This window comes from Nycticebus coucang, chromosome 12 (assembly GCF_027406575.1).
Source record: "Nycticebus coucang isolate mNycCou1 chromosome 12, mNycCou1.pri, whole genome shotgun sequence".
In the NCBI taxonomy this organism is placed as follows: Eukaryota; Metazoa; Chordata; class Mammalia; order Primates; family Lorisidae; genus Nycticebus; species Nycticebus coucang.
The window spans coordinates 55,211,149-55,226,050 of NC_069791.1; the positions used below are offsets into that span (position 1 = coordinate 55,211,149).

Here is a 14,902-nt window from a genome sequence, read left to right on the forward strand (position 1 = left end):
ATAATAATGGACAACTTTGTGTTATACTGTCTCCTAAAACTTTCTATGAATTTAACCCTCACCAGGCAGGTGTGATATTATTGTTATCTCCTTAAGTAACTTGCCCATGTACATCAGCTAGTAAATGACAGTTCTGGATTCTGAACCCAGGCAGACCACTTGTTAAGCTTTGGCAAAGCGTCAGGAATATACAAAGCATTGGTTTTCCTTTCCTACCCGGCATCTCCATGTACACACATCCGTGAACCATCCCCACTGTGGCCACTAGATGTCAGAATAAGGCACTCCGTGCAGCTCTAACGCCTTCCAAGGTCTGTTACTATAGAAAGATGCTGCCAAGTTGCTTCGAAGTTTTGTTGTTGTTGTTGCAGTTTGGCTGGGGCCAGGTTTGAACCTGCCACCCTCAGTACATGGGGCTGGCGCCCTACTCACTGAGCCACAGGCGCCACCCTGCTTAGAAGTTTTAAAAAGCAGACAGTCACACACAAACCAAAGAACCCAAATGTAAGCAGAATTATTTAATTCAAGAAAAGGAAAAGAAACTTCCCACGTTTTAAGCAAAGTCCATTTAAAAGCCACACACACACACAAATGTTAAAAGAAATAGGATTTCTTAAAGAAAGTGAAATAGCAGTATTCTATGTGTGTTTGAGAGAATAAAAACAGAGAGAGCCATCCAGATGCAAAAGGAGGTAACAAAGCATAAGGAACTGAGGAATAATGAAGGCTTTGTGTCCTAAGTGAAAGAATTAGGGTTTCGGCCAAATTCATCTAAAGCTCTGGTAGATAAAAAACACCCACCTACAACATAACTAAGGCCATCTTCCATCTTCAGGACTTTGCTAAGTACCAGCATAAAATGATGACTTTTGCATTTATATTTTTCTGCTGGAGACTAATTGTATCCCTCATATCTATTTTCCTCTACACTTACAGTTATAAAAGGAATAACAGGGCACTTAACCAACTAAAGTACATTTCCCAGACGCCTTTGCACACAGGTACGGCCACATTCCTAGCTAGTGGCCACTGGAATGTGAGATCAAACTATATGCATGACTTTCAGGTAATGCCCTTTAAAAAAAAAAAAAAATCATGTTCTTTTTCCTTCCTACTGGCTAAAATACAGATGTAATATCTGGTGTGTAACAGAACCACAAGGGAAGAGTCTTGGTCCTCACCATGACATTGCCACATTAGTCCTGAACTGCTTATGTTCAAACTGTTACAAGGAAAAAAAAATTAACTTATATCTCGTCTAAGCCTCTGTTATTTTAGCCTCTGTCACAGAAGGTGAACAAGCATTCTAATTAGTAGCTTTACAAAATCATTTCTAATCACGATTAGAGTTTGACTGCCCCATCACCGTTATGCAGTACATTATTACATAAGAATGCTTCTTTTCATTTACAAACAGGAAAACTGATCAAGACTCGATGATCATGCTTAGTAAATAACCTAGACAAGAATTGAAGTTCATGTGTTGACATGGGGTCTTGAGTGTGTCCTAATTGGGTACAATATATGGCCATATATGTATCTGAAGACAGTTTCATTAAGGAGGAAATTAGAGAGAGTGGAACTGAACAAACCCTAGATAGGAAATTAAATTACTCTAGACATTGCAATGGACCAAAGTTCACCTTGTGTTAGGCACAGAATTTCGAAACTTAAAGGGGAAAAATCCATTTTATAAAAGCTCAGTTCCCAAAGCCAGCATTAGAACTCAGATCAAGCACTTTTTACAATGCCGTCTGACATTCTTGCTGTGAATTTTTAGTACTAACCACACATTGAGGGTAAGCCATGTGTCATTCACTGCGTTAGGTGCTTTCTGTTGCAGGTATGGCTTTGAGAGCTTGTATCTTGCACAACTAGGATCACACAAATTTTTAAATGGCAAAGCAGGATCGAGGTAAGCCTGTCTCTAATTTCTGTATAATTTCCACTACCTTATGTTGCCCCTTTTGAGAGTTCAGCCTTAGGCTGGAAGATAAACTAACAAAAACAATCACAAATCTAAGGGTCAGCACCTTCTAACAAGTCCCCATAGTTATACCGAAGGAGTAAAAGGAACACTGTGAAAGGAATACCTTATGCATGAAACCCATTCTAAATTGGTTCTGATGTCTGATGTGTTGAACTTATCGGCCTTTTGTCTTCACACAACTTAGAGCTTGGCTGTGTGACTTACGGTGAAATAGCATGCTACTTCCAAAGTTAGGCCTTAAGAGACCTCATGTGGTCCCGCTTGTCCTCTAGTACACCAAGGAAGAGCATTCTTTCCCTAGATAGCCGCTGTCCCATCAGGCTGAGTCCCACGATGAATACATGTGCAACAGAGCTACTTTATCCAAGTCCAGCTGGCCTCGCAAATCTGTGAGTATCTATTATAATTGCTTTTAGCCATTAAGTTTGAGATGGTTTGTTATACAGCAATATTTTTTTTTTGTCAATAGCTAACTGATACAGTGATGTAACGTGAACCTGCCCTTGGAATTTCTCTAGTTGTCTTGGTTTACGTATGAATTCCCTTATAGAGCCCCCAAATTCAAGTTGTTCATTTGACCTAAACAAGCATAGGAAGCTGTCAGGGGCTGACAAGAGGCATCACTGCTGAAGTGGGAAGTCAGTATTGTTCTGGACACACACAGAAGTTGATCTGAACTAGACCTGGTATGAAGATTGCAGTGAGATGCTCCCCACTACTGGCTATTTGTCCTAGAGTAGACCGTATCTCAGCACAGGCTCAGGCTATAACATCACCTGCCCGAGCTGTCCATACTAAAGTAGACAGGCTGCCCACACATCTGCATTCCCTGGTCCCTTTACCCACGCCAGTTTTCTATGTCTTTAGTTTCATAGAGAGCCCCAGAGTTATGCCCCAAAGTTCATTTATTCCAGGAAATGCTTGGAAATGCCCAGAGTCCTTAAGCAAAATAGGGACAACATCTCAACTCAAAACCTTCCCACCCACCCCTCCCAGATTATATAGGCCTACATGATAAAGCTTCACTCAAGACATCCTATTGCCTGCCCCTCCTTAACCTAGTGACCTGGAAACGTGAGAATTTGTCCACCTTTTGAACTGATGACATTCAGCTATGTCCTAGGATTGCAGAGATCTTACTTCCTTCCCATTATTTCTCCTTTGCTTTGTCCCACAAAGAGAATTTCTCCTTTGCTTTGTCCCACAAAGAGAATGGCCATGTACCTACCCGTAGACTAAGCTCTACGTTCTCTCCTCCATAGACCAGCATCCCACCATCCAGAGACCCAATCTCTCCCAGGAAGAGCCTGTTGGCAGCCAGGATACCCATTATGGAAGGACTCCTGGAGAGCACACAGCAAGAGAGTTAGTGACTTCCCTTTGAGGCATGGGTCAGGATAGAGGTGGGGGATGGGACGCCCAGTGTTGGTTTGCCCTTCAAAACTCTCCATAAGTCTCTTCTTATCGTGAAAGCCTTCCCTAAACCCTCTGGCTGGTCTAAGTGCTCCTAGCTTTCCCTCATTCACTGTGCTATCACAACCCTTCTCAAAGTACATCTCCTTTATCTAGGTATCCCTATTTAACAGTCTCCTGATAATGCTTGAAATGACCCCCCCCCAATTTTTTTTTTTTTTTTTGCAGTTTTTGGCCGGGGCTGGGTTTGAACCCACCACCTCCGGCATATGGGGCCTGCACCCTACTCCTTTGAGCCACAGGAGCCACCCCACCCCCCCAATTTTTTAACATGTTAAATTCTTTGCTTTCTTTTTTCCTGAACACCCCTACAAAGTGTCATAATTTCTTATCTGGGATCAGCTCATTAGGTTTGTCCTCCCCACCCCCCAGCCCTTGTTTGTTTGAAACAGAGTCTCACTCTGTCACCCTGGGTAGAATGCAGTGGCGTCACAGCTCACAGCAACCTCAAACTCTTGGGCTTGAGCAATCCTCTTACCTCAGCCTCTTGAGTAGCTGTGACTACAGGTGTGTGCCACCAGTCCCAAAAAATTTTTCTATTTTTAGTAGAGATGGGGTCTCGCTTATTGCTCAGGCTGGTCTCAAACTCCTGAACCTCAATCCCCCACCTCAGCCTCTCAGAGTGCTAGGATTACAGGCATGAGCCCCCACACCTGGCCTACCCCTTTCCTTCACCTCATCCCCTCCACTCCTCTCATCTCACCCCCACTACTCCCCCCAAAGATAAACAAAACCCATACAGTTCGTTCATTCCCACATGTTGCTCACATCGCTGAGCCCATTCAGACTTACTTTATAGGAGCAGTGACATCATGCAGGTCAATCCAGTCTTGTGGAAGTGTGTCATAGCGGCACCACAGTTGCCAGTTAAATCCATCAACTGCTACTCCATACCTTTCTAGCTTAAAGGTGTCAAAATGAATCTTTTCAAACACGGGTGATACAATCACAGTTCGGTCTTCCTGAATCCGAGCCAAGATGGGCTCTGCCCTAGAGGGGCAGCAAGCCCAGCTAAATACAACGGCAAGCAGAAAGTCTGCTCCAAGCACCTTGCCCTGACATTGGGTGCCTTCTCCATTTGGACTGTGCCATGTTAGCGCTCTCTGGAGTCCAGAGAATCACTATGCCTTTTGGAATAGCTGGGGTTGCTAGCCACTGACCCATGTCAAGAGCAGATTTGACCCAAGTACCTCCCCTCAGGCCATTGTGAACGAGGACTATCAATACTCTGCCTGAATTTACGTGATCTCTATTTCCACAATGGTGTTTCCTGTGTGATTTCCCACATCCTCCAAAGAACACAGCCCTGTTTATATCATATAAATTTGAGGACTGAGAAAAGTCTTAGAAATTCCAAAGAGTCATTTCTTCATTTTATAGTTACAGACACAAATGTCTAGTTACGACTCATTTAGAGTCACAAAGTATTTGGCAAAATAAGAGTCAATACTCCCAGCCCATTGTTTTTTTCTCTAGCACTACACTACTTCTCTTAGCCAACCCAAATTCCTGAGCAAAAGTATGCTCTCTTTGGAGTTTCCCTTTGTTTAACATTCCCATGTCCCTAATACCTTCTCTCTTGAATTCAGTACAAGTACAATATCTCTCTTTTGCCCTTTTTCAGAAGTGGCAGCCTCCTGGGGTCTTACCAGCCAATGGTCACTTCAATATGAGCATCCAAGATGGCGACCACATCAGCTGTGGTGGCTTCCCAGCCAGTGTTGCGGGCTTGAGCAAGGCCTTTCCTCTCAGTATGCCGTATTATTTTCAGTAGTCCTGGATACTTCTGGTTGTAGATCTTAATCTTCTCATCCAAGTATACCTTTAGTTCTCCTGTCAACCAAATGCACACCTACAGAAATTCTGAGTGCAATAACCAATGTGGTGCAGAAGATTCATGCTATTATATAATATGTGTAGTGGTTGGGCTACCTCCAGCACAGGATGAGAAAAGAGGAAGCATCTCCCTCACATATACCTCTCTTCTCCCTTCCACTGAGGTTTAAAATTATCATCCCTGGTTTCCTTTCTCTCGCAGTTAAACTATGTCAGAATGATAACACTGCTTACTGTTATAACAGACACAATTATAACTGCTTTTAACACGTTGAGAAATTCTTAACAGAGCTACAGGCACAGACCTGGACAGCACTGCAGGGAAGCCTAGAACATCTTCTTCACAGCTCAACTCTCAAGACTTTCCAGAGAATCCATAAACAACTAAAATTGTTTCCGCTATTTCTAGTAGGCCTACTCAAGGATCAACTGAGACAGAATTTACGGAATAAATCTCTTTGCCAGCTTCTTGCTAATGAGTTTACTCCTAAAATTATGCAAACTAGATTCATTATTTCCATATTGTTTACAGGGATCTTTCTTCTCTATTCCTCCTTTCTTCTTTTTTTTTTGAGACAGAGTCTCACTATATCGCCCTCAGTAGAGTGCTGTGGCATCACAGTTCACAGCAACCTCAAACTCTTAGGCTTAAGAGATTCTCTTGCCTCAGCCCACATAGCTGGGACTACAAGTGCCTGCCACAATGCCTGGCTATTTTTTGTTGCAGTTGTTTAGCTGGCCTGGGCTGGGTTCGAATACACCACCTTCAGTATATGTGGCTGGCGCCATAACCACTGAGCTACAGGCACCGAGCCTCTTCCCCTTTACTTCTAATCAAGCCTCTCTGTGCCTTTGTCTTTTGAGTCAGACCGCCAGTTGAATTCCTCACATGTATGAAAGCTACTCAGATTCAAATATCTAACCAAATAATTCTGAGTTATTCACTGATATTAATTCATTTAATTCTAAAAGAATCCTATGAAGTAGGCAGTATGGTATACCCACTTTACTGATAAAGAAACTGAGGCACAGAGAGGTTAAGAAACTTTTCCAAGTCATATGTCTAGCAGTAGGCAGCCCTGGGTGTGAACTCATGCTGTCTTTAAGCACTATGTCACACTGCCTCAAGGACAGTGGGCACACCTGGTTGAGTTTAGCAAGCCCTCGCTCCTTCTCCTTTCTCCCCATGGCCAAAAGATGAGATTCTTGCTGGTTGCTCTCTCAAAAGAAGAGTACGTTTGTGAGACCTAGAGTGGTCAGGACCTGAAAGCAATCATGCTATGGCACTACAATTTCCCCCATTTTGAATAACAGGCTCCAAGTATACCTTTAGTTTTCCTGTCAATTGAGAGTGAGTGACTTGATTATTAAGGTGCTAAGCCAATGGGTTCAAGGCTGTTGGCTCCTACCGGGAGTGAGCTGGTGGGTAGCCAAGGTGAGCAATGCCTGCACCCACCTGGGCACTACTTTAAAAAAGTATCAGCAGGAATTGCCCTAAAACCTGGATATCTAGTCTCTAACACAGTTACTACCTAATTCTGCAACACTTCCCATTTAGGGGTTGTCTGTTTCTTCAACTCAGAGAGAAGTACCAGATAATCCGTCAGGACCTTTCCAACTCCAAAATTCTCTGAGCCATAGATTCTGAGTCACCCCTTAGAAATAATGCCTCTAGTCCCATACAAGAATTAAAGATATTTCAATGAATCTTCTACAGTAGACCTATGCTCCTGCATGGCCCTCCTGGTGGGCTTCTTCCCAAACCCTTTACCCTCGGCTAGTCAGCTCAGGGTGCTGCTGGCTTCTACATCTTTGTCCATGTTGTCCTTTTCCCCACTCCCCATCCCCCGCCCCACCTCGGTTTCCGAGTCTTATTTTTCTCTGCTGTCTCCAGTCCCTGTAACACCAAAGAAAGGCTGTTCCCTTTTTGTGCCCCATCCAAACAAATGATCTCTATGGAAAACAAAAATGGGTTCCAGACCCAAGTGAGAGGAATACGTTATGTAATAATAGGGTTGCAGTTTAGAACAATAGAGAGCTCTGTCTGGCTTCTCTTTATGTGTCTGCTCTGTTTTTAATCTTGTATCTTTGATTTTATTGTTGCAGAGGAAAAAGTCTTGAATTCAGTCTTATTTATACCCGATGAAACAGAGTGTTAGGCCAATTTATTTTTTCATAGAAAAAGATATCTTTAGTGGTCTTCCAGCACACCCTTGCATTTGCCCCAGGAAGAAGCTAAGTTCCAGAAAGGCAGGAGGATTTGCTTGAGGTTTCTCAGGGAACCTGGGAGCAGAACCAGGGCATCTTCAGATGCCTACGACAGATGTCTTTCTAATCAAACCACCTATGTTTTGCTCGCAAAACCAGGTGTACAATTTTGTATCAGTGTCTGTGACCAGAAGCAAATGAAATCAGTATTCTCTTTTTCAATGGAATTTTGCTCTAAGAATTATACCTTATTTTTTCTATAGTTACATTGGAAGGGGAAGGTATGCAAAGGATGAAGAGAAATATTTTTAGTATCTGAAAATCCAAAAAGGAAGTTTCAAGTGATCATTTTTCTGTCCCTCTCTCTCACCTCAGAAACAACTTGAAGCTGTGAAAGCCTGTCTAGCACTTAAATATCCCCAAGTAAAGAACAAAATCTGCCTCTACTGAGCCACCACCTCACAGCCCTCACAGTTAGAAAATTCTTCCTTATTGCTAGCCCAAACCTCTAAGATGTTGTAATTTAATTCGAGTCTCACTTATTTGATGAACAAAATTAATAAAACTAAGAGCTAACACTTTCTGAGAGGCTACCGCATGCTAACCGCTATATATAATTTACACATTCTATCCATGAACATAGTGGTTTGAGTCACAGTTCTGGACTCTGAAGTTCACAGTCAAATCTCAATTCTCTCACTTACCAGCTTTGTGATGTAGAGTGAGTTCCTTGACCAACATACGGTGCTTAGAACAATGTTTACTGCTTTTATTATTTCATTTAATTCTAACTATGGCTCATGAGATAGCTATTACTATCAACTTCCATGTTTTGCACATAAGGAAACCAGAGCATGCAGAAGTTAACCAAGGACATAGCACTTACAAGGGAGAAGCCGTGACTATGAACTCAGAAAGGAAGGACTTAGGCCTGCTATGTCCCACTACCCATGGGTCCTCCTGGGGTGGGCTGAGTGGGGCCCAGGGGATGCTGTGAGCGAGAACTGTCACTACTAGGAAGAGTGCCAGCACCCAAAGCTCTCTTTTCTCCAGGCTTAATGACCCAAGGAGACTGGTCGTTTCCTCATGAGGAACAATGGTAAGTCCCTTCCTGGTATCTGAGGGCCTCCTCAGGACCCACTTCACCCTGTCAGGACTCCTTGGTGCACAGGAAGGGCACAGGTGATTTTGGAGTCACTTGGACCTGAGCCTAACTCCCAGCCCCACCGCTGACTTGCCATGCAATGTGGCCACACGCTGTGACCTGTGTCTTAGTTTCCTTGTCTTTGTAATGAAGATAATAATCTTCCATCTTGACTTTGCAAACATTAAATGTGGTCAGCACAAATTGACCTTCAATAAGTGATCTTCCTTTGAAACCCAAGGTGGCTAAACTGTAAGCTAAACCTCTTTCCAGCCAAGCACAGATGATAAGTAGTCATTTTTACAGTAATTCTTTGATCAAGTTGCTCACCATTTGAGCTAAAATCATCCACCAAGATTATCTCCTTCAACAATCGAGAGGGGGTCCGGTTGATGATACTGGTGATGGCCCGTTCTATAATGGACAGAGCTTCATTCACAAATATGAGAATGACACTAAGGGAAGGCAGTTGTGAAGAATATGTCTTCTGAAGACACCTACAAGAGACCAATTTTATCATCATGTTTGTTATTATTTCAACACTGCTATCCAATCTTCCTCTTCACTACATACAATGTTAATCAACCCACTGACAACCCACACTCTCACAATAACAAGGAGCTTTTATATTTGTTTATACAAAATTCTTAGGCTATGTGAATAAAACCATTTCTTTCTTATTAATTTTAAGTAGATATTTCCACTTGAACACTCAATATACCCCCAAAGGAATTCCCATTTCTCTTCCATCTCCACACTCTTCTTCAACCATCACTGCTGCCTTTCACCAAGTTCTCAGAGCCTCCATCACCTTGGACACACCCTCTACTTCAGGCCTGGAGACAGGTGGCAAACCATCTAGAGAATTATCTTTGACATTTTTTTTAAGTCATATCCTACAATTATTAAAATGCTTACCATATGCTAGGCAATAGTTTACCATTTTATTTTTACAGCTTTATTGACGTATAATATACAAGGAAGTGCACATATTTAATGTATACAACTTAATGAGTTTGGACATGTGCATAACCTATGATATCGTTGCCACAATCAAACACAGTAAACATATCCATCAACTCTAAGTTTCCCTGTATTTCTTTGAGTGTGCATGCATGTGTATGTGTATGAGACAGACAGAGAGAGAGAGATAAGAACATTTAATACGAGATCTATCCTCTTAAATATTTAGGTGTACAACACTGTGTTGTTAACTACAGGCACTATGCTGCACAGTGATCATCTAAAACTTATTCATCTTGTATAACTGTAACTTTATATCCATTGAATGACTCCTCACTTTTAAACATCTTTACTGAGATGAAATTCACCCCTTTGAAAGTATTTTTATAAATGTTATAAATTTTAAAAATTTCTTATGATACAGAGTTGAATAACCCTTACCACTATCTTTTAGAGCACTTCCATCACATAAAAAGAAACCCCATCCCATTACCAGTCACTCTGTTTCTCCCCAATCCATTCCACACCTTCCTCCCTGTCTCCATCACAGGCAACCACTAATACACTTTCTATTTCTATAGAATTATTTATTCTGGACTTTTTATATAAATGGAAACATAGTATCTGATACTTGTGTGTGTGTTTAAATTTTTATTTTTTGGGGTGGCGCCTGTGGCTCAGTGGGTAGGGCGCCGGCCCCATATGCCAAGGGTGGCAGGTTCAAACCCAGCCCCGGCCAAACTGCAACAGAAGAATAGCTGGGCGTTATGGCGGGCACCTGTAGTCCCAGCTACTCGGGAGGCTGAGGCAACAGAGTCACCTGGGGCCAGGAATTGGAGGTTGTTGTGAGCTGTGTGATGCCACAGCACTCTACCAAGGGTGATAAAGTGAGACTCTGTCTCTACAAAAAAAAAAAAAAATAATAATAATAATAAATAAATAAATGTTTATATTTTTATTTCAAATTAATATGAGGGTAAAAAAATTTAGGTTACCAAAATAAAATTAATATATAAACAATATATGGTCTTTATGACTGGCTCCTTTCACTTAGCATAATATTTTCAAGGTTCATTAATGTTATAGCATGCTTCAATACTTCATTACTTTTTATTGTCAAGTAATATTCCATTGCATTTGTTGTTTATCCATTCATCCATTGTTGGACATTTAAGATGTTTTAATTTTTCAACTATTATAAATAATGATACTATGGACATACTTGAACAAGTTTTTGTATTGTATATGTTTGTTTGTTTTGAGACAAAGTCTCAGTCACCATGGGGTTGACCTCCAACTCTTGGGCTTAAGCGATTTTCTTGCCTCAGCCTCCCAAGTAACTGGAACTACACGCACCTGCGACAATGCCCAGCTACTTTTAGAGCACTTAGTTTAGAGATGGGGTCTCAAGCTTGCTCAGGCTGGTCTTGAACTCCTGTGCTCAAGCAATCTACCCAACGTGGCCTCCCAGAGTGCTAGGCTTACAGGCATGAGTCACTGCACCTGGGCCTGCTGTATGTTTTCATTTCTCTTATATACGCTCCTCAGAGTTCAATTGCTGAGTCACACAAGTCTCCAGAAAGACCTGTACTCACTCAAGTCACAGCTCTGTCACTTTCTGTCTGTGTGATCTTTCTGTGTGTCCCTCTACTTAGCTGTAAAAATGATAATAGTAGTCATAATGGTAACTCATAGTGTTATTATGAGGTTCAAATGTGGTAATGTGCATAAGGTGCTTGAAATAAAAGAAGCCAAATAAATTTTAGCTGCTATTCTCACTACTTTGACAGTTACTCTTGTTCTCGTTGTAATTATTACCTGGACAAGGGCACCATTCACTTAGCAAGGAACAGTAAGAGGAGAAAAAGGAGTTCACACATTTAGATTGTCCATATGGAGTCAGAGATGCCTCTGAATTACACCACACAATCCCCTAGCAGGTCATTGCATAGATGCCCCCTGGGCCTTGGCAGAACAGCTTGGATTAGAGAAGTGTGGATTTGGGAGTCATCACCATGTATGGGGTGGTCGAATTCATAAATGGATAAAATCACCTTTGCTATAAGCAGAAAGGAACCTTGATCATTAATATTTAGTCTCTAATAGGGAGCCCACCAAAATGTCATTGCCTACATAAATTGCAGTACCCATCACAAAAGAAAAATATGGGCCCTTTGTGAAAAAACACTTAAGAATTTCAAGATGGTGATAGTAAAGCATTAAACCAAGTGAGGCGACCTTCTAAGTGTGGGATTCTGTGTGACTGTATAGGGTGCATGCCCGTGAAGCTGGCCTTGCTGCTGGCATGATTTGTCTTAGGAAATCTCAATGTAAGAATAGATTCTATGATTGGTTAAAGTCTTTTTGTATGTATATAAATCAATTTATTTGTTCTATACAACAGCAGTTTTTAGGCAAAATTGTGACATGTGTAATGTTTATTTTTCCAGCTTTGCTACCTAGAACTTACGTTACTTCTGTGCTCATCCTCTACTGTTGCTTGGGGTGGGGGTAGGAGTGGCTATGACTGTGATTCTCCACTAGGGAAAGTTGTTAGAGATGAGTTTCTCTAGATGTCATCCAAACAACATATTTTCAATGTCTTCTGCTGCACTGTCCAATATTTTAGTGAATAGTCACATTTGGCTATTTACATTTTTAAAATAATTTAAATTAAATTTAAAATACAGTTTTTAGTTACATGAGCCACATTGTAAGTGCTTGATAGCCATGGCATAGCTAGTGGCTATCAAAATGTATAGGACAGATATAAAACATTTATGTCATTGCAGAAAATTCTATTTCTTCATGGCTATACTGAAAAATACAGGCTTCACCACTACACAATGTATCTATGTGACAAAACTGCACTTGTAACTTCCTAATCTATAAAAAAAATTAAAAATAAAATATTTAAAAGAAAGAACTGCACTTGTAGCTTCTTAATCTATAAAAATAACAAAAGAAAATATTTAAAAGAAAAAATATTCTATTGGACAGCTCTGGTCTGCACATTTCAGATCAGGTACTGAGGAAGCAAGGGGGAGAAGAGGATTATTCTTTTTGGAACTGCATGCACCACATTGCCTGCCTCTCTTGATAAAAGGGAGGGAAGAGAACATGAGGTGTGGATAAGACAAGTATCGTGAAAGCATTTAGAATATAGCTAGGATAATATTCAAAAGAGTTCATGGGAGACAGGGTGGAGAAAAGAAAAACTGGAGGTTGCTGATGTGATTATGTGCATTAAAAAGAACTGAATTTAAAAAAAAAAAAAAAAAAAGAACTGAGTTTTAAAGAATTTGATGTACATCCTTGTTGGCTCCTCTGCCTCTGCTTTAATTTTTGGGGCTGCCTTTTCATGTGTTTAATTATTTGCTGGTGCTTGGAGAATGGGGACTGAAGACCCTATTCTTGGTAAAGGAAAGCACCCCCAGAAAAAGAGGAAAATTAAAAAGTAAGTTGAGTGAGTCAAACAAAGAAAAGTCAGCTAGTTTACATTTAAGCTTGCCATTGCCAGCAAGCTTCTTGCCTTTTCTGAAATTCTAGCCTGTTGGGAATATAACTTACAAACATCCTGCTGGGTCATTGAGCACTCTGAGGAAAATAATGGTCATAGAAGAGGCTATGGCAATGTCCTAGGAATCTGCTAGGGCATTTCCTGCCCATTAAATAGGCAAAGAAGATACCCATTGTGGAGATTTGCTTTTGTCAGGGACAGAAACCAAGGGAGTAGCTCGAGCCCTGAGATATGGGCAGAACAGCTTATATCCCTTATGGCAGAGGAAGATCCTCTGTGGTGGTGATCAAAGGAAAATGCCTCCCTCCCATCAATTCCTCAGAAGAGATTAACCCTGGTGGTGTTTTACTCCACAGAGAAATAGCGGAGTTTAACACCTCCCTAGAAATCTGTGATCTCAAGCAGGAGGCTTTCCCAATACAAGGCTCAGATTTCAGATTTCTGAAGGCCACCCTTAAGGTTAATAATAGTAACAATAGGAGCTTATCACTCACTCAGAAAATGCTGGTGTCTTTGTTCCCTCCCTCAACTTACCCTCTGAGCAAATAGACTTCAATAAAATCAGAGTGGAGCAAACACTCGGAGCCATTGCCAGAAGCCCACAATGGGCAATGGACCCCTGAGCTCCCACTTTTAATTCTACTCTATGTCTCGTGTCTCTTTCTTTACCACCATTTCTAACTCTATATTTCTTCAGTCAATCGCTGCCAGTTTCCACAGGTCTTAGCGGATCCTGCTCCCAAAGCAGGACCCCAACAGTTGGTATTTAATATCTACCCAAATTCAATAAAGTGATTGACTAATTATCCAGTTCCACACAACATTCTCCCAAGCAAAAAATTTATGGGCTATGGTTAAAACAGAGCTTGGAAGGAAATTTCTATCTGTAAGCACCTATATTGAAAAAGAAAAAGCCAGCCACAGTGGCTCATGTCTATAATCATAGTACTGTGGAAGGCCAAGGTGGGAGGATTGCTTGACCTCAGGAATTTAAGACCAGCCTAAGAATGAGTCCCCCATTCCTACCAAAAATAGAAAAATTGGCCAGGCACCATGGCATTAACTTGTAAGGCCAGCTACTCAGGAGGTTGAGTTATGCTTAAGCATAGAAGTTGGAGGTTGCAGTGAGCTACAATGACACCATTGCACTTTGTATAGGGCAATAGAATGAGATTCTGTTTTCTTTTTTTTTTTTTTCTTAGAGACAGAGTCTCACTTTATTGCCCTGGGCAGAGTGCTGTGGTGTCACAGCTCACAGCAACCTCCAACTTCTGGGCTTAGGCGATTCTCTTGCCTCAGCCTCCTGAGTAGCTGGGACTACAGGCACCCACCACAATGCCTGGCTATTTTATTGTTGTTGTTGCTGTTTGGCTGGGGCCAGGTTCAAACCCACCACCCTCAGTATATGGGGCTGGCACTCTACCCACTTTGCCACAGGCACCACCTGGGATTCTGTCTTAAAAAAAAAAAAAAAAAAAAAGGGGGTGGCGCCTGTGGCTCAGTGAGTAGGGCGCCGGCCCCATATGCCGAGGGTGGCGGGTTTAAACCCAGCCCCGGCCAAATTGCAACAAAAAAATAGCCGGGCGTTGCGGCAGGCGCCTGTAGTCCCAGCTGCTCAGGAGGCTGAGGCAAGAGAATTGCGTAAGCCCAAGAGTTAGAGGTTGCTGTGAGCCGTGTAGTGCCACGGCACTCTACCTGAGGGCGGTATGTGAGACTCTGTCTCTACAAAAAAAAAAAAAAATCCTCAAATCAATAGTCTAACCTTCCA

The 14,902-nt window shown here is 41.7% G+C and overlaps 1 protein-coding gene across 3 annotated transcripts in view; it reads right to left on the minus strand.

Moving 5' to 3' along the window:
* Positions 1–14,902, minus strand: part of GALNT8 (polypeptide N-acetylgalactosaminyltransferase 8) — a 42,430-nt gene that overhangs the window by 14,207 nt on the left and 13,321 nt on the right. For all 3 annotated transcript variants that reach the window (XM_053554810.1, XM_053554808.1, XM_053554809.1), the window contains exons 3-6: positions 8,982–9,148; positions 5,113–5,296; positions 4,256–4,453; positions 3,219–3,333 (exon numbers count right to left, since the gene is read on the minus strand). In XM_053554810.1, the coding sequence (XP_053410785.1) occupies positions 3,219–3,333; positions 4,256–4,453; positions 5,113–5,296; positions 8,982–9,148 (664 nt within the window). The remainder of the gene's footprint in view (positions 1–3,218; positions 3,334–4,255; positions 4,454–5,112; positions 5,297–8,981; positions 9,149–14,902) is intronic.